This window comes from Ips typographus, linkage group LG10, assembly GCF_016097725.1.
Source record: "Ips typographus isolate SLU linkage group LG10, UJ_Ityp_2.0, whole genome shotgun sequence".
Taxonomy (NCBI): domain Eukaryota; kingdom Metazoa; phylum Arthropoda; class Insecta; order Coleoptera; family Curculionidae; genus Ips; species Ips typographus.
Window position 1 is genome coordinate 4,433,591 of NC_138431.1, and position 20,433 is coordinate 4,454,023.

General features: G+C 35.8%; 2 protein-coding genes across 5 annotated transcripts in view; one reads left to right on the top strand and one right to left on the bottom strand.

Annotated features, from left to right (window-relative positions):
* The window catches only part of LOC145734536 (tyrosine-protein kinase-like otk), a 72,831-nt gene that overhangs the window by 37,732 nt on the left and 14,666 nt on the right, over positions 1-20,433 (top strand). For all 3 annotated transcript variants that reach the window (XR_014179436.1, XM_081987980.1, XM_081987979.1), the window contains exons 4-14: positions 1,847-1,961; positions 5,935-6,098; positions 6,150-6,294; positions 6,344-6,480; positions 6,607-6,761; positions 6,810-6,951; positions 8,878-9,014; positions 9,069-9,240; positions 9,292-9,561; positions 14,515-14,662; positions 14,719-14,846. Coding sequence is in view for 2 of the 3 variants with exons in the window: in XM_081987980.1 (XP_081844106.1) it covers positions 1,847-1,961; positions 5,935-6,098; positions 6,150-6,294; positions 6,344-6,480; positions 6,607-6,761; positions 6,810-6,951; positions 8,878-9,014; positions 9,069-9,240; positions 9,292-9,561; positions 14,515-14,662; positions 14,719-14,846 (1,713 nt within the window). In the remaining variant the exon portion in view is untranslated. The remainder of the gene's footprint in view (positions 1-1,846; positions 1,962-5,934; positions 6,099-6,149; positions 6,295-6,343; positions 6,481-6,606; positions 6,762-6,809; positions 6,952-8,877; positions 9,015-9,068; positions 9,241-9,291; positions 9,562-14,514; positions 14,663-14,718; positions 14,847-20,433) is intronic.
* Positions 1-20,433, bottom strand: part of MEP-1 (zinc finger protein MEP-1) — an 82,808-nt gene that overhangs the window by 3,287 nt on the left and 59,088 nt on the right. The gene's annotated exons all lie outside the window — the stretch shown is intronic.

Here is a 20,433-nt window from a genome sequence, read left to right on the forward strand (position 1 = left end):
CGAGGCAAAACGTGACTTCCAGCTGTTTCACATTTTTTTGACAGTTGTCACGTGGCTGTCTAAGTAAGTAATGTTCTGGTATTTTGTGACAATTGTCGCAAAACGTCAAAATTTACTCAGTCTGGAGTCTGGACTGAAATCTCTAAGAACCACAGTTTAAAACAGTTTTCCTACATTATTCGAGTCAAAACGTGACTTCCAGCTGTTTGACATTTTTTTGACAGTTGTCACGTGACTGTCTAAGTAAGTAATGTTCTGGTATTTTGTGACAATTGCCGCAAAACGTCAAAACCGTCAAAATTTGCTCAGTCTGAGCTAGAATCTATAAGAACCACAAATTAGAACAGTTTTCCTACATTATTCGAGTCAAAACGTGACTTCCAGCTGTTTGACATTTTTTTGACAGTTGTCACGTGACTGTCTAAGTAAGTAATGTTCTGGTATTTTGTGACAATTGCCGCAAAACGTCAAAACCGTCAAAATTTGCTCAGTCTGAGCTAGAATCTATAAGAACCACAAATTAGAACAGTTTTCCTACATTATTCGAGGCAAAACGTGACTTCCAGCTGTTTGACATTTTTTTGACAGTTGTCACGTGACTGTCTAAGTAAGTAATGTTCTGGTATTTTGTGACAATTGTCGCAAAACGTCAAAACCGTCAAAATTTGCTCAGTCTGGACTTAAATTTCTAAGAACCACAGTTTAGAACAGTTTTCCTACATTATTCGAGTCAAAACGTGACTTCCAGCTGTTTGACATTTATTTGACAGTTGTCACGTGACTGTCTAAGTAAGTAATGTTCTGGTATTTTGTGACAATTGTCGCAAAACGTCAAAACCGTCAAAATTTGCTCAGTCTCAGCTAGAATCTCTAAGAACCACAGATTAGAACAGTTTTTCTACAATATTCCAGACAAGACGTAGTTTTTAGCTGTTTGACATTTTTTTGACAGATGTCACGTGACTGTCTAAGTAAGTAGTGTTCTGGTATTTAGTGACAATTGTCGCAAAACGTCAAAATTTGCTCAGTCTGTCACAGTCACAGATTAGAACAAAAAATCAAAATTTCAGCTCTTTTCAGATATCTCCGGAAGTACTTGGAAAATCGTTATTTTAAAAACGGCAGTTTTAAATCGCGCAACGTTGCCAAACTTTTTCGTATCTCTTATAGTTTGCGGGATCCCAATGGTAAGGGTCGAATTTTAATTACGCTGTACAGTAATACACCAAGTTTCAAGTATTCTTGCATATGTCACAGAAGATTTCACCCTAATAAGCCATCATCAGACTTAAAACCTCTTTTGTGGCAATTAACTTTGGTTATATGGTGTCCCTCCTGGAATGGCCATTGTAAGCAAAAGTGATATCGGATTCTCGGTAAGCAATAAGAAATACAAAAGTACCATTACGTTTTACATGTTCATGCCTTTGAAAGCCATTTCATACGTGTCGAGTATGCACTTAAATAGTTTCTTTGCATCCATGTTGTCGTTAATTGTACCAAAGATGCAATCGAGTCTGAGCTTAGTTCAGTGTTGCCAAGTGTGAGGAAAGAACCACATTTGGCAACACTACAGCTTTGTTTTAGTCAGTTTACTCAAACGTATCGTAAAATTGACGAAGTGCAGGAGCTTTTAACACCTCCTAAGAAAGCTGTAAACGCCTTTATTTGGGTGTTTGCTGTTGCACCGGATAAACTTATTTGAAGTGTAAACCAAGTTCGTGGAACACCCTTCTTAAATTTGCATTTGACCTGAAAAATGTTGATCAAAGATCAATAAAATACTAAAAAAAAAATATTTTTCTTATACATAAGAAATATCCTTGATTTTGTTGTTTTTTTCCAGTTATCGAAGATCCTGAAGTAGTGCTCCAGGAACCCCAGGAAATCAAATCCGGATCGACTGTGGTACTAAAGTGCCACTTGGAAGCTTCCGGAGAGGTTCAGATCGAGTGGTTCAGGTACTTAAACGCTACTAATCTTAAGGGAACACAAATAAGGTTTCGATGGACAAACAGAAGTTTAGGGCCGGTTAAATGCCCTTTTAAACCCTAAAATAAGCAAAACAAGGGTGGATTTAGAACCGGAGGGGGCGTCCTCGTAGGTTTTGTTCGGGCGGAGATATCGTTTACACCCCAGTTGAGGGTTCAATTTTCGGTTTAGTAACTGAATTACTCTTTGGGTTTCGCGCAAACGTGTAATGATGTCGTTTTGTGGTAGAAAAGAGTGTAAATTGTAGGGAATTTCATTCTCTATAACATTGATTTAAACCACTTTTTCCCTGGAAGGTTACCCTAGGGAGATATTTGGCAAAAACTGTCTCTAAGACACAAAAGTGCTTTAACCTAATTAGTTCTACGTTCAACCGATCATATCTCCGCTATTTGGAAAGTTATCAAAAAAGTGTAGGAAGTGAAAATTGTAGGGAACTTCAGTCTCTACAACATTGCTACAGTGCATTTTTTCCCTAAAAAGGCACCTCAGGGAAATATTTGGTAAAACCCTGAGGCAGGCATGTTCTAGGGTTGAAAACAGTTTGAAACTAGACTTTGAGTGTTGTTTTCTGCAAAATTTTTAAAACTGAAAGTTTTCTGGGACTGAAGCATTTCAAATCCTAAAATCAGAAGATTCTGGGAGGTTTTCTGAGCCTGAGAGATACAAATTTAACTGTATCACACTTCAGATTTGAAAATCCAGGAGGTTTAGAGTCGAAAACCATTTAGGAATCCTTAAAATGAGACTTTCAGTAGTATTTCCTTCAGAATTTCTAAGGCTGGCCTTCTCAGCAAAGAATTTCAATGGAAATGTAGTGGTTTCAAGGTTTTCTGAGCTTGAAAGACACAAAATCAACTGTATCACACTTCAGATCTGAAAATCAAGGGGGTTTAGAGTCGAAAACAATTTAGGAATCCTTAAAATTAGATTATCAGTAGTATTTCCTTCAGAATTTCTAAAACTGTCCTTTCCAACAAAGAATTTCAATGGAAATGTAGTGGTTTCCAGGTTTTCTGAGCTTGAAAGACACAAAATCAACTGTATCACACTTCAGATCTGAAAATCAGAGGGGTTTAGAGTCGAAAACAATTTAGGAATCCTTAAAATTAGACTTTCAGTAGTATTTCCTTCAGAATTTCTAAGATTGGCCTTTTCAACAAAGAATTTCAATGGAAATGTATTGGTTTCAAGGTTTTCTGAGCTTGAAAAACACAAAATCAACTATATCACTTCAGATCTGAAAATCAGAAGTGTTTAGAGTCGAAAACAATTTAGGAATTCTTAAAATGAGTTTCAGTAGTATTTCCTTCAGAATTTCTAAAACTGTTCTTTTCAACAAAGAATTTCAATGGAAATGTAGTGGTTTCAAGGTTTTCTGAGCTTGAAAGACACAAAATCAACTGTATCACACTTCAGATCTTAAAATCAAGGGGGTTTAGAGTCGAAAACAATTTAGGAATCCTTAAAATTAGACTTTCAGTAGTATTTCCTTCAGAATTTCTAAGATTGGCCTTTTCAACAAAGAATTTCAATGGAAATGTATTGGTTTCAAGGTTTTCTGAGCTTGAAAAACACAAAATCAACTATATCACTTCAGATCTGAAAATCAGAGGGGTCTAGAGTCGAAAACAATTTAGGAATCCTTAAAATTAGACTTTCAGTAGTATTTCCTTTAGAATTTCTAAAACTGGCCTTCTCAGCAAAGAATTTCAATGGAAATGTAGTGGTTTCAAGGTTTTCTGAGCTTGAAAGACACAAAATCAACTGTATCACACTTCAGATCTGAAAATCAGAAGGGTTTAGAGTTGAAAACAATTTAGGAATCCTTAAAATTAGACTTTCAGTAGTATTTCCTTCAGAATTTCTAAAACTGTCCTTTTCAACAAAGAATTTTAATGGAAATGTAGCGGTTTCAAGGTTTTCTGAGCTTGAAAGACACAAAATCAACTGTATCACATTTCAGATATGAAAATCAAGGGGGTTTAGAGTCGAAAACAATTTAGGAATCCTTAAAATTAGACTTTCAGTAGTATTTCCTTCAGAATTTCTAAAACTGGCTTCCTCAGCAAAGAATTTCAATGGAAATGTAGTGGTTTCAAGGTTTTCTGAGCTTGAAAGACACAAAATCAACTGTATCACACTTCAGATCTTAAAATCAGAGGGGTCTAGAGTCGAAAACAATTTAGGAATCCTTAAAATTAGACTTTCAGTAGTATTTCCTTCAGAATTTCTAAAACTGCCCTTTTCAACAAAGAATTTCAATGGAAATGTAGTGGTTTCAAGGTTTTCTGAGCTTGAAAGACACAAAATCAACTGCATCACACTTCAGATCTTAAAATCAGAGGGGTTTAGAGTCGAAAACAATTTAGGAATCCTTAAAATTAGACTTTCAGTAGTATTTCCTTCAGAATTTCTGAAACTGTCCTTTCCAACAAAGAATTTCAATGGAAATGTAGTGGTTTCCAGGTTTTCTGAGCTTGAAAGACACAAAATCAACTGTATCACACTTCAGATCTGAAAATCAGAGGGGTAGAGTCGAAAACAATTTAGGAATCCTTAAAATTAGACTTTCTGTAGTATTTCCTTCAGAATTTCTAAAACTGTCCTATACAACAAAGAATTTCAATGGAAATGTAGTGGTTTCAAGGTTTTCTGAGCTTGAAAGACACAAAATCAACTGTATCACACTTCAGATCTTAAAATCAAAGGGGTTTAGAGTCGAAAACCATTTAGGAATCCTTAAAATGAGACTTTCAGTAGTATTTCCTTCAGAATTTCTAAAACTGTCCTTTTCAACAAAGAATTTCAATGGAAATTTAGTGGTTTGAAGGTTTTCTGAGCTTGAAAGACACAAAATCAACTGTATCACACTTCAGATCTGAAAATCAGAGGGGTTTAGTTCGAAAACAATTTAGGAATCCTTAAAATTAGACTTTCAGTAGTATTTCCTTTAGAATTTCTAAAACTGCAAAAAAAAACTTGCCTTCTCAGCAAAGAATTTCAATGGAAATGTAGTGGTTTCAAGGTTTTTATGTCCTGAAAGTCACAGATTTGACTGTAAAACGTTTCAGATCTTGTTTTAGGGTTGAAAACAGTTTGAGAGTCTATGAAATTAAGTTTTCAGTGATATTTCTTGAAGAATTTCTCAAATGAAGCTTTCTAGCCTTTAATTTCATTGGAAATATCATGGTTTCAAAGTTTTCAGGTTCGGAAAAGTACACGTTTGACTTAAAAACATTTCAGACCTTAAAATCGGAATTGAAAACAGTTTTGGAAGTCTTTTAGTGTTATCTCTTGAAGAATCTTTCAAATTGGGCTTTCCAGCCTTGAATTTCGATGGAAATGAAGTGTTTTCAAGGTTGTCAGGTCTTGAAATTGATTGAAAACAGTGTCAACTCTTTGAAATTAGACTTTTCAGAGACATTGTTAAAACTGGGCTTTTTAGCATCGATTTTCAATTGAAATCAAGTGTTTTCAAGACTACAAAGTCCTATATTACACAAAGACTAATATTTGACTGTAAAGCATTTCAATTCTTGAAATCAGAGGTTCAAAACAGTGTGAAACTGCTCTTTTCAGCGTTGGATTTCATTAGAAATGGATGGTTTTCAAGGATTTTAAAGTTTTGATACACACAATAATCTAGAAGCATCAAATCCGGTGATCTAGCAGGCCAGTAGAAATGCCCCTTCTCAGCCAACGTTCTGTGGCTTTCAAAAAATGTTTTGCAGTAATTTTAATATTAATTGAAGCCAAATTGCATTAACGGTTAATTGACAAAATTAATTATCCTTATAATTGAAAGTCCATTTAGTCTTTAAATTAATGTAGACAATCAATAAATCCGTGCAGATTGCTGTCAGTAGTAAAATATTATAATAGACAGTCTTTTCGATAGGAATTTATGATTTTATAGTGTAAACGTTCTCATTTCCACAGAAATGCCGATCGTCTGACAGCAAATTCGAGCAAAGTTGAGCTGAAAAAACGCCGAATAACCATTAAGAACGTGGATTCCTTGGATAATGGAGTTTACAAATGTATAGCCAAGAATTCTGCAGGAAGCAGACGCAGTGTTAAAAACTTTCCCTTAGTGATCGAAGGTATGATTTTCTTTTTGCCAAAATAACTGATTGTTTAATAAAATTGAACAGGTAACAACTCACCAGTAATACAAACCGTACCAAGTAACACCGTGGTGAGAAAGGGTGGTACTGCCTATTTTCACTGCACTTACCAAAAGGCTGAAGTGTTAGAGTGGTACTTTAAGGAGAGCGGCCCTTTGAAAAACAACGACAGGTTGGTTTGGCACAATTTTGTTGAAACTTTTTACAGAAAGTTGTTACAGGATAACAATCCACTCAAATGGAACCCTCCAAATTAGCCACGTCCAACAATCGGACGAAGGCTGGTACAATTGTGTTGGAATCAAAAGCGATTCCACTGAAATACCTCAAAGTTACACTGCAGAGCTGCATTTAGCATGTAAGTTGTTGTTGTTGTTGTTGTTGTTGTTCTTGTTGTTGTTGTTGTTGTTCTTGTTGTTGTTGTTGTTGTTGTTCTTGTTGTTGTTGTTGTTGTTGTTTTCTTGAACTGACACTTTTGGAGCAGTTTTAGAACAATTTACCACTGCCTCCTTTGAACCTCCACTGCCCGAGAACATGGATAAAGTGGTTGGAGAAGGGTCTTTTTTCCAGTTAACTTGCCTAGAACCGAAAAGTTTGCCTTTGGCTAAGAAATGGTGGCAAAACTCTGCAGGACACACTGTATGGGTTTATTTTGCTGTTTGGTTAATTGATTGACTGGGTTAATAGATTTCAGATCGTGGTGAAATCTACGTGGATGATGGACGGTTGATTATTGAAAAAGTCAAAATAACCGATGCAGGAAAGTATACTTGTGTTGCTGAGAATATTGCTGGAAAAACTGAGAAGTCTGTCAATGTTGTTGTTACCAGTAAGTTACCTTTTATAGAAGATTTATTAGGTTAAGATTGCTGCTGAAAGTATTTCCAGAGCACAAGCACATTTTTCCTTCAAAGAGAAGATATTAGTCATTCCTTATTTCTTCTTTTATAGAATTTTGCTTGTTTGCTTATCCTTCTAATTCTGTCCATAAATATTCTTTCTATTCCTTCTAAGAAGAGTATTACAAGTCGTAGATTGATTTTGAGCTGTTCAGTTTTGGCAGTCTCATTGGAGAGATTTGGCGCAATCCAAATTGCGCCCTCTAGCGGCGTAATTTACTAGCTACAATGAGATATGAGGTCATCCGGTGACGGATGTCACAAAAGTCAAAACTGTCAAAGTCAAGGTTCAATACAGTTTTGCTGCGACGTTAGAAGATTAGTGTTTTAGAGCTTCATGATTGCTCATTTGACAGTTGACACTTAACCGTTCAAGAAAATGGTGTTCTAGTATCACGTGACAGCTGTCATCGACGTCAAACTTTGCTCTGTATGAGCGGGAAACTGTAAAACTGACAATAAAAACAAGTTTTCTTGCAATACTGGAGACTAGACAAGTTTTTAGTTTATTGACAATTATTTTACCAAATACCACGTGTCTGTCTAAGTAAATACTGAGTTAGTGTCATGTGACGACTGTCACAAAAGTCAGAATTGTCAAAGTTTTCTCAACCAAACCGTGGATCTGTCAAAATTTAGGTTTTAGTGCAGTTTTGCTGTAACGTTAAAGAAAATGTGTTTTAGAGCTTTCTGGTTGTCTATTTGACAGTTGACACTTAACCGTTCAAAAAAATGGTGTTCTAGCATCACGTGACAGCTGTCATCCACGTCAAACTTTGCTCTGTACGAGCGGGAAACTGTAAAACTGACAATAAAAACAGGTTTTCTTGCAATACTGGAGACTAGACAAGTTTCTAGTTTATTGACAATTATTTTACCAAATACCTCGTGCCTGTCTAAGTAAATATTGATTTAGTGTCATGTGACGGCTGTCACAAAAGTCAGAATTGTCAAAGTTTTCTCAACCAAACCATGGATCTGTCAAAATTTAGGTTTTAGTGCAGTTTTGCTGTAACGTTAAAGAAGATGTGTTTTAGAGCTTTCTGGTTGTCTATTTGACAGTTGACACGTAACTTTCGACAAAAATGACGTGTAAGAATCACGTGACAACTGTCATTAAAGTGAAACCTGTCAAACTTTGCTAAACCAAGGCATGAAAATGAAAAAATCATAGTTCAAAACAATTTTCTTGCATCGTTTAAGTTTTACATCTTCATGACCATTATTTTGACAGTTCCCAGGTAACTGTTCAAGTTTTTGGGGTCACGTGACAGCCGTCACAAAAATCAAAACTGTCAAATTCCGCCGCTTTTGACGTATCTGTCAAAATAACCGAGTTACAGTGTTTTAAAGTCAAAATCAGTTATTACTGGTGTTAATAAAGAGTTTTGCCATATTGCGCCCTCTAGCGGCGTAATTTACATAGTTACACAGTTCAAGTGGATATTTTCGGAAAGCTTACACTTTTTACTACCAATCAGCTTCTGGGGTTACTTTGACGTATCTGTCAACGATCTTTTAAATTTTCTGATGACTGCGCCTTTGCGGACGATATAAGCTTTATTGTTCTCTGGATATCATTGTAGAAAATGTTGTTCCATAAGCAGTTCTGGATAATTTTGTCATTGTTGACATGTTTTAGATGTGTTTATCATCTCTTATGCTGCCTTCAACTTCTCTTATAGCATTCTCTAGTTTAACAGAAGCAACTTTCCTATTTTCACATAATTTTCATGGATGTTCTAGCTTTGTCAGTTGTTCTGGTGAAAATATACGAAAAGTATAGTGAGTTCTGTGGATTGCTCTGCTGGGTACTATTTTCTGAACAGCATGTACTAACCTAAGCTGTTTTCTAGCTCTTCCTATAATTGTACAAGATCCAATCAGCATCACAGTGGATGAAGGTGAAAAATCTGTTCTAACTTGCACTTACAACGCATCCCACGATCAGTTCACCATAGTAAAATGGCGTAAGGATGGAAAACCCTTAAAGGTACCAGATTGTCACTCTTTTGGCTGATTCTTTAGGGAGTTTGGTATGTTTCAGCACGATTTCGACGAAACCAGCTCGTCCCATCAAAGAATCCGAGTGTACAAACACAACGGCACTTTGATAGTACATTCCACCCAAACATCAGACCGGGGAGAGTATGTTTGTGAAGTGATTACCGCAGGATTTGAGGCTGTAGTCTCCCAACCTGCTACCATTTCTGTAATCGGTAAGTATGGTTAATTGAACAGTATGGGCAACTGCAACCAAAAACTTCCAGAACAACTTCGATTCGTGCCGCCTCCTGTTAACAAAAAATTAGAGTTGGACAGCGTGGGGCGGATTCATTGTAAAGCACAGGGAACACCGCCCCCTATAATTCGTTGGGAAAAAGAGGGAGTGTCTTCTGAAAACTTTCCTGGACACATTAGCGATGTTAATGGGACTTTGCATTTTAATCGGGTCACCGCCAACGATAAGGGAAAGTACAACTGTATTGCCAGCAATAGCCAAGGAACCATAAACGCATCCATCACCATTGATGTTGTTGGTAAGATTTTGTTTATCTCTCAACTAAAACTATTTCAGTGGGTTTTTGGTCAGAATTGGTAGCATAATTCATTACCATTATACAACCATCAGGTGATATAAGAAGACTCTTAACAGTCTAATATGGCTTTAAGGTTGTCTAACAGTTGTAAAGAATAGTAACTATAAAGCACTTTTATAACAATGTTTTCTTAAAGGACATTTACAAGAAAAAAACATACAAGTTTGACTTAAAAACATTTCAGACCTTAAAATCGGAATTAAAAACAGTTTTGGGAGTCTTTTAGTGTTATCTTTTGAAGAATCTTTCAAATTGGGCTTTCCAGCCTTGAATTTCGATGGAAATGAAGTGTTTTCAAAGTTGTCAGGTCTTGAAATTGATTGAAAACAGTGTAAACTCTTTGAAATTAGACTTTTCAGAGAGATTGTTAAAACTGGGCTTTTTAGCATCGATTTTCAATTGAAATCAAGTGTTTTCAAGACTGCAAGGTCCTATATTACACAAAGACTAATATTTGACTGTAAAGCATTTCAATTCTTGAAATCAGAGGTTTAAAACAGTTTGAAACTGCTCTTTTCAGCGTTGGATTTCATTAGAAATGGATGGTTTTCAAGGATTTTAAAATATTTGATACACACAATAATCTAGAAGCATCAAATCCGGTGATCTAGCAGGCCAGTAGAAATTCCCCTTCTCAGCCAACGTTCTGTGTGGCTTAAAATTGAAACTATTTCAATGGGTTTTTGGTCAGAATTGGTAGCATAATTCATTACCATTATACAACCGTCAGGTGAAATAAGAAGACTCTTAACAGTCTAATATGGTTTTAAGGTTGTCTAACAGTTGTAAAGAATAGTAACTATAAAGCACTTTTATAACAATGTTTTCTTAAAGGACATTTACAAAAAAAAAATACAAGTTTGACTTAAAAACATTTCAGACCTTAAAATCGGAATTAAAAACAGTTTTGGGAGTCTTTTAGTGTTATCTTTTGAAGAATCTTTCAAATTGGGCTTTCCAGCCTTGAATTTCAATGGAAATGAAGTGTTTTCAACGTTGTCAGGTCTTGAAATTGATTGAAAACAGTGTAAACTCTTTGAAATTAGACTTTTCAAAGAGATTGTTAAAACTGGGCTTTTTAGCATAAATTTTCAATTGAAATCAAGTGTTTTCAAGACTACAAGGTCCTATATTACACAAAGACTAATATTTGACTGTAAAGCATTTCAATTCTTGAAATCAGAAGTTTAAAACAGTTTGAAACTGATCTTTTCAGCGTTGGATTTCATTAGAAATGGATGGTTTTCAAGGATTTTAAAATATTTGATACACACAATAATCTAGAAGCATCAAATCCGGTGATCTAGCAGACCAGTAGAAATTCCCCTTCTCAGCCAACGTTCTGTGTGGCTTAAAATTGAAACTATTTCAATGAGTTTTTGGTCAGAATTGGTAGCATAATTCATTACCATTATACAACCATCAGGTGATATGAGAAGACTCTTAACAGTCTAATATAGCTTTAAGGTTGTCTAACAGTTGTAAAGAATAGTAACTATAAAGCACTTTTATAACAATGTTTTCTTAAAGGACATTTACAAAAAAAAAATACAAGTTTGACTTAAAAACATTTCAGACCTTAAAATCGGAATTAAAAACACTTTTGGGAGTCTTTTAGTGTTATCTTTTGAAGAATCTTTCAAATTGGGCTTTCCAGCCTTGAATTTCGATGGAAATGAAGTGTTTTCAAGGTTGTCAGGTCTTGAAATTGATTGAAAACAGTGTAAACTCTTTGAAATTAGACTTTTCAGAGAGATTGTTAAAACTGGGCTTTTTAGCATCGATTTTCAATTGAAATCAAGTGTTTTCAAGACTACAAGGTCAACTACAGATCTGAAAATCAGAGGTGTAGAGTCGAAAACAATTTAGGAATTCTTAAAATTAGACTTTCAGTAGTATTTCCTTCAGAATTTCTAAAACTGTCCTTTTCAACAAAGAATTTCAATGGAAATGTAGTGGTTTCAAGGTTTTCTGAGCTTGAAAGACACAAAATCAACTGTATCACACTTCAGATCTTAAAATCAGAGGTTTAGAGTCGAAAACAATTTAGGAATCCTTAAAATGAGACTTTCAGTAGTATTTCCTTCAGAATTTCTAAAACTGTCCTTTTCAACAAAGAATTTCAATGGAAATGTAGTGGTTTCAAGGTTTTCTGAGCTTGAAAGACACAAAATCAACTGTATCACACTTCAGATCTTAAAATCAGAGGTTTAGAGTCGAAAACAATTTAGGAATCCTTAAAATGAGACTTTCAGTAGCATTTCCTTCAGAATTTCTAAAACTGTCCTTTTCAACAAAGAATTTCAATGGAAATGTAGTGGTTTCAAGGGTTTCTGAGCTTGAAAGTCACAGATTTGACTGTAAAACGTTTCAGATCGTGTTTTAGGATTGAAAACAGTTTGAGAGTCTATAAAATTAAGTTTTCAGTGATATTTCTTGAAGAATTTCTCAAATGAAGCTTTCTAGCCTTTACTTTCATTGGAAATATCATGGTTTCAAAGTTTTCAGGTTCGGAAAGTACAAGTTTGACTTAAAAACATTTCAGACCTTAAAATCGGAATTAAAAACAGTTTTGGGAGTCTTTTAGTGTTATCTTTTGAAGAATCCTTCAAATTGGGCTTTCCAGCCTTGAATTTCGATGGAAATGAAGTGTTTTCAAGGTTGTCAGGTCTTCAAATTGATTTAAAACAGTGTAAACTCTTTGAAATTAGACTTTTCAAAGAGATTGTTAAAACTGGGCTTTTTAGCATAAATTTTCAATTGAAATCAAGTGTTTTCAAGACTGCAAGGTCCTATATTACACAAAGACTATTATTTGTCTGTAAAGCATTTCAATTCTTGAAATCAGAGGTTTAAAACAGTTTGAAACTGCTCTTTTCAGCGTTGGATTTCATTAGAAATGGATGGTTTTCAAGGATTTTAAAATACTTGATACACACAATAATCTAGAAGCATCAAATCCGGTGATCTAGCAAGCCAGTAGAAATTCCCCTTCTCAGCCAACGTTCTGTGTGGCTTAAAATTGAAACTATTTCTATGGGTTTTTGGTCAGAATTGGTAGCATAATTCATTACCATTATACAACCATCAGGTGATATAAGAAGACAACAGTCTAATATAGCTTTAAGGTTGTCTAACAGTTGTAAAGAATAGTAACTATAAAGCACTTTTATAACAATGTTTTCTTAAAGCACATTTAAAAAGGATTTATTATCATAAATTGCTTGCTTGCTCGATGGTTGTTTTAATATACGACATTTGACAGAAGAAAAGAAAGTGAGTAATTTTTAATCGACTTTATACGTTGATAATCTTTGTTAAGCTGATTGTTTCTTGACACAGTAAATACTCACTGATTGCCTTTTCTGGTAGTTCTGAGCTTGAATTACTATGCAGAGAAACTCCATTTTCATGAAAAGAACAAAACTATCTCTTTACACAAAAAAACCCAAAATGATGAATGAAGTGATGAAATTGCATACCTGTCAAGTTAAAAATTAACATATTGTTACGGTTTGGGCCTACTATGCTCGATACTCGATGAAACCGATGCGCCGCAATATCTGGCCGGGCGCGTGTTAAAGTAGGCCACAGTTAGGAAGCGACACCTGGAAGCATCTTTGATATTCGAGGCAAATCGCGAAGCGTTTTGCGGTCATTCTAGAACGTGGTTTACGAATATAAAAGAAGCGGTGTCGACGACGGCGTAGTAGTGTAGTAGTGAAATTGAGAACGCGTTTTTTGCTTAACTCCGGAACATACAACACATTTTCAAGAACACATTGATCTGTTTCAATGAATCCTTTACCCTCTGATGTTACAGATGAATTCTTCTTGGCTACTAAAACATCTGAACAATCTGCTTGTAATGAAGTGAACAGATTTTTATTGCTTGTCATATGCGATGAAGCTCCAGAGTCAATGAAGAAAGTTGCTGTATTTGATTCTAAATCCATATCTTCACATGCTATTTTGCTATGAGTTTCCTGTCGGCCTTGATCTTGGCTCTGTCTGTTTCGGAAGTAACAATTGCTTTCTACATTATTTGTTTTTTTACATATTCTACATGACCTTTTGTCACAATAACGAGCAATATGTCCCTCCTTGCCACATTTAAAACATTTTCCTCCAAGTTTTATTCTTATTTACTGGTTGTTGTAGCTGAGCTTTAAAAACCATACCTTCGGGTTCGCATTGTTTCTTCTGTCTTTCTTCTTCTCCAATCAGTCTGTTTGAGAGATTTTCAAGAGTTTTATCACCTTGTGAAGTGGATTCCCAAGATGTAGCAAAATTTCTAAACTGATCAGGTAATGTTGCAAGTATTTTAGATACCAACATACTGTCCGGGATATCTTGTCCAAGTACTCTCAGCCTACATGCCAAGTTTTCAATTTTGCTAATGTGCATTAAAATGTCAGTTCCTTTGCTGTACGAGAAATTAAAAAATTGTTGCATCAAATAACATGTTTCGTCTTCTGTTTGTTTCTCATATATATTTTTAAGCTTGTCGTACATTTCCTTAGAACTTTTACAGTTAAAAATATGCATTAGTTGCTTCTTATCTATGGTTGTTATTATTATTTTCTGAGCTCGGGCGTCTTTCCTTTCAAAATCTGCTTTTTCCTTATCATCTGCCAGATCTTCCATTTTCTTTATTCCTGACACAATTTCCCATAATCCATGTGCCTTAAACAGGATTGTGACTTGAAATTTCCAAATTTGATATGTTTCACTATTTGTTAATCTCTCAATTTGAGAAACGTCTTCCTCCGTCATTTTAGTTTTTAATTTTATGCCTTTATGACCACGACCAAACACCAGGTCCAAATTTTATTTCTTAGAACTTATTTTATTATCATTTTTAATAGTTTAAAGTGTAATTTGATGTTTTAGTGGCTCCACGTTTCGTTGTTCCACTAAAAACACCAATCACAGCAAACGCGGGAGAATCGATTACAATAGACTGTGTGGTACAGGGTGATCCTGAACCTACCATACAATGGGACAAGGATTTGAAAATGAGCGACTTTGATCTATCCAGGTAGTTTTAATTACACAGTGGGGTAAGAATTAGCATTAACTAACTTTTTCCTGTAGGTTCACGGTACTACCAAATGGTTCCTTGCACATTTCTGAAGTGTACCCGGACGACCAGAACAAGTACGGTTGCACTGCTGGCAACAGCGCAGGTCTTAACCGAAAAGAGGTCCAGCTTATCGTTCATGGTACGTGTAACGTTAATTAAGGTTTTTCTTTTCCTTGACAGAATTCAGAGCGAAAGTCTAAAGGGAAAATTGTAGCCGGTTTAATTCTCTACCAAAACCTCAGAGAGACATTTTGTCCTTAAGGGCCTCAGAAGGGAGATGTTTGCTTAAGAATGGTTAGTGAGAGCAAAGTGTCTTTGCGGAACTTCAATCCCCCATAACTCGCCCACATGGCAAAATTCAGGAAAATATTAAAGGACAAAAATTGTAGGAAATTTAATTTTCTACAAAAACCTGAGAAGGACATTTTGTCCTTAAGAACCTCAGAAGGGAGATATTTGCTTAGGAAGTTTAGTGAGCGCATATCAATGTCAAAGGTTCTTTTGGTACAGCAAGAGACTTACGGTCATAACTCAGTTATTTTTGGGCTTTCAGCGTGCTGTACAAACTCACTGTAATCCTCTTTAAGTCCTCTATCCTACCGTCACACAAAACTGAAAGCGCAGTTGCCACATTTCCCCAAAAAATTCAAAATTCTAGTTTCCATAAACATTCTTTCAGCACAGCAAGAGACTTATGGTCATAACTCAGTTATTTTTGGGCTTTCAGCATGCTGTAAAAACTCACTGTAATCCTCTTTTAGTCCTCTATCCAACTGTCACACAAAACTGAAAGCGCAGTTGCCACATTTCTTCAAAAAATTCTAAAATGTACTTTCCATAAACATTCTTTCAGCACAGCAAGAGAATTATGGTCATAACTCAGTTATTTTTGGGCTTTCAGCATGCTGTAAAAACTCACTGTAATCCTCTTTAAGTCCTCTATCCAACCGTCACACAAAACTGAAAGCGCATTTGCCACATTTCTCCAGAAAATTCAAAAATGTACTTTCCATAAACATTCTTTCAGCACAGCAAGAGACTTATGGTCATAACTCAGTTATTTTTGGGCTTTCAGCATGCTGTAAAAACTCACTGTAATCCTCTTTTAGTCCTCTATCCAACCGTCACACCAAACTGGAAGCGCAATTGCCACATTTCTCCAAAAAATTGAAAAATGATGTTTCCATAAACGTTCTTGTAGCACAGCAAGAGACTTATGATCATAACTCAGTTATTTTTGGGCTTTCGGCATGCTGTAAAAACTCACTGTAATCCTCTTTAAATCGTCTATCCAAACGTCACACAAAACTGAAAGCGCAGTTGCCACATTTCTCCAAAAAATTAAAAATTGTACTTTCCATAAACGTTCTTTCAGCACAGCAAGAGACTTACGGTCATAACTCAGTTATTTTTGGGCTTTCAGCATGCTTTAAAAACTCACTGTAATCCTCTTTAAGTCCTCTATCCAAACGTCCCACAAAACTGAAGGCGCAGTTGCCACATTTCTCCAAAAAATTCTAAAATGTACTTTCCATAAACATTCTTTCAGCACAGCAAGAGAATTATGGTCATAACTCAGTTATTTTTGGGCTTTCAGCATGCTTTAAAAACTCACTGGAATCCTCTTTAAGTCCTCTATCCAACCGTCACACAAAACTGAAAGCGCAGTTGCCACATTTCTCCAGAAAATTCAAAAATGTACTTTCCATAAACGTTCTTTCAGCACAGCAAGAGACTTACGGTCATAACTCAGTTATTTTTAGGCTTTCAGCATGCTGTAAAAACTCACTGTAATCCTCTTTTAGTCCTCTATCCAACCGTCACACAAAACTGGAAGCGCAGTTGCCACATTTCTCCAAAAAATTTGAAAATGTAGTTTCCATAACTTTCTTTCAGCGCAGCAAGAGACTTATGGTCATAACTCAGTTAATTTTGGGCTTTCAGCGTGCTGTAAAAACTCATTGTAATCCTCTTTAAGTCCTCTATCCAACCGTCACACAAAACTAAAAGCGCAATTGCCACATTTCTCCAAAAAATTCAAAAATACAGTTTTCATAAACGTTCTTTCAGCACAGCAAGAGACTTACGGTCATAACTCAGTTATTTTTGGGCTTTCAGCGTGCTGTAAAAACTCACTGTAATCCTCTTTAAGTCCTCTATCCAAACGTCACACAAAACTGAAAGCGCAGTTGCCACATTTCTCCAAAAAATTCAAAAATGTACTTTCCATAAACATTCTTTCAGCACAGCAAGAGACTTATGGTCATAACTCAGTTATTTTTGGGCTTTCAGCATGCTGTAAAAACTCACTGTAATCCTCTTTTAGTCCTCTATCCAACCGTCACACCAAACTGGAAGCGCAATTGCCACATTTCTCCAAAAAATTGAAAAATGATGTTTCCATAAACGTTCTTGTAGCACAGCAAGAGACTTATGATCATAACTCAGTTATTTTTGGGCTTTCGGCATGCTGTAAAAACTCACTGTAATCCTCTTTAAATCGTCTATCCAAACGTCACACAAAACTGAAAGCGCAGTTGCCACATTTCTCCAAAAAATTAAAAATTGTACTTTCCATAAACGTTCTTTCAGCACAGCAAGAGACTTACGGTCATAACTCAGTTATTTTTGGGCTTTCAGCATGCTTTAAAAACTCACTGTAATCCTCTTTAAGTCCTCTATCCAAACGTCCCACAAAACTGAAGGCGCAGTTGCCACATTTCTCCAAAAAATTCTAAAATGTACTTTCCATAAACATTCTTTCAGCACAGCAAGAGAATTATGGTCATAACTCAGTTATTTTTGGGCTTTCAGCATGCTTTAAAAACTCACTGGAATCCTCTTTAAGTCCTCTATCCAACCGTCACACAAAACTGAAAGCGCAGTTGCCACATTTCTCCAGAAAATTCAAAAATGTACTTTCCATAAACGTTCTTTCAGCACAGCAAGAGACTTACGGTCATAACTCAGTTATTTTTAGGCTTTCAGCATGCTGTAAAAACTCACTGTAATCCTCTTTTAGTCCTCTATCCAACCGTCACACAAAACTGGAAGCGCAGTTGCCACATTTCTCCAAAAAATTTGAAAATGTAGTTTCCATAACTTTCTTTCAGCGCAGCAAGAGACTTATGGTCATAACTCAGTTAATTTTGGGCTTTCAGCGTGCTGTAAAAACTCATTGTAATCCTCTTTAAGTCCTCTATCCAACCGTCACACAAAACTAAAAGCGCAATTGCCACATTTCTCCAAAAAATTCAAAAATACAGTTTTCATAAACGTTCTTTCAGCACAGCAAGAGACTTACGGTCATAACTCAGTTATTTTTGGGCTTTCAGCGTGCTGTAAAAACTCACTGTAATCCTCTTTAAGTCCTCTATCCAAACGTCACACAAAACTGAAAGCGCAGTTGCCACATTTCTCCAAAAAATTCAAAAATGTACTTTCCATAAACATTCTTTCAGCACAGCAAGAGACTTATGGTCATAACTCAGTTATTTTTGGGCTTTCAGCATGCTGTAAAAACTCACTGTAATCCTCTTTTAGTCCTCTATCCAACTGTCACACAAAACTGAAAGCGCAGTTGCCACATTTCTCCAAAAAATTCAAAAATACAGTTTTCATAAACGTTCTTTCAGCACAGCAAGAGACTTACGGTCATAACTCAGTTATTTTTGGGCTTTCAGCGTGCTGTAAAAACTCACTGTAATCCTCTTTAAGTCCTCTATCCAAACGTCACACAAAACTGAAAGCGCAGTTGCCACATTTCTCCAAAAAATTCAAAAATGTACTTTCCATAAACATTCTTTCAGCACAGCAAGAGACTTATGGTCATAACTCAGTTATTTTTGGGCTTTCAGCATGCTGTAAAAACTCACTGTAATCCTCTTTTAGTCCTCTATCCAACTGTCACACAAAACTGAAAGCGCAGTTGCCACATTTCTCCAAAAAATTCAAAAATGTACTTTCCATAAACATTCTTTCAGCACAGCAAGAGACTTATGGTCATAACTCAGTTAATTTTGGGCTTTCAGCGTGCTGTAAAAACTCATTGTAATCCTCTTTAAGTCCTCTATCCAACCGTCACACAAAACTAAAAGCGCAATTGCCACATTTCTCCAAAAAATTCAAAAATACAGTTTTCATAAACGTTCTTTCAGCACAGCAAGAGACTTACGGTCATAACTCAGTTATTTTTGGGCTTTCAGCATGCTGTAAAAACTCACTGTAATCCTCTTTAAGTCCTCTATCCAAACGTCACACAAAACTGAAAGCGCAGTTGCCACATTTCTCCAAAAAATTCAAAAATGTACTTTCCATAAACATTCTTTCAGCACAGCAAGAGACTTATGGTCATAACTCAGTTATTTTTGGGCTTTCAGCATGCTGTAAAAACTCACTGTAATCCTCTTTTAGTCCTCTATCCAACTGTCACACAAAACTGAAAGCGCAGTTGCCACATTTCTCCAAAAAATTCAAAAATGTACTTTCCATAAACATTCTTTCAGCACAGCAAGAGACTTATGGTCATAACTCAGTTAATTTTGGGCTTTCAGCGTGCTGTAAAAACTCATTGTAATCCTCTTTAAGTCCTCTATCCAACCGTCACACAAAACTAAAAGCGCAATTGCCACATTTCTCCAAAAAATTCAAAAATACAGTTTTCATAAACGTTCTTTCAGCACAGCAAGAGACTTACGGTCATAACTCAGTTATTTTTGGGCTTTCAGCGTGCTGTAAAAACTCACTGTAATCCTCTTTAAGTCCTCTATCCAAACGTCACACAAAACTGAAAGCGCAGTTGCCACATTTCTCCAAACAATTCAAAAATGTACTTTCCATAAACGTTCTTTCAGCACAGCAAGAGACTTATGGTCATAACTCAGTTAATTTTGGGCTTTCAGCATGCTGTAAAAACTCACTGTAATCCTCTTTTAGTCCTCTATCCAACTGTCACACAAAACTGAAAGCGCATTTGCCACATTTCTCCAGAAAATTCAAAAATGTACTTTCCATAAACATTCTTTCAGCACAGCAAGAGACTTATGGTCATAACTCAGTTATTTTTGGGCTTTCAGCATGCTGTAAAAACTCACTGTAATCCTCTTTTAGTCCTCTATCCAACCGTCACACCAAACTGGAAGCGCAATTGCCACATTTCTCCAAAAAATTGAAAAATGATGTTTCCATAAACGTTCTTGTAGCACAGCAAGAGACTTATGGTCATAACTCAGTTATTTTTGGGCTTTCGGCATGCTGTAAAAACTCACTGTAATCCTCTTTAAATCGTCTATCCAAACGTCACACAAAACTGAAAGCGCAGTTGCCACATTTCTCCAAAAAATTAAAAATTGTACTTTCCATAAACGTTCTTTCAGCACAGCAAGAGACTTACGGTCATAACTCAGTTATTTTTGGGCTTTCAGCATGCTTTAAAAACTCACTGTAATCCTCTTTAAGTCCTCTATCCAAACGTCCCACAAAACTGAAGGCGCAGTTGCCACATTTCTCCAAAAAATTCTAAAATGTACTTTCCATAAACATTCTTTCAGCACAGCAAGAGACTTATGGTCATAACTCAGTTATTTTTGGGCTTTCAGCATGCCGTAAAAACTCACTGTAATCCTCTTTAAGTCTTCTATCCAACTGTCACACAAAACTAAAAGCGCAGTTGCCACATTTCTCCAAAAAATTCAAAAATGTACTTTCCATAAACATTCTTTCAGCAC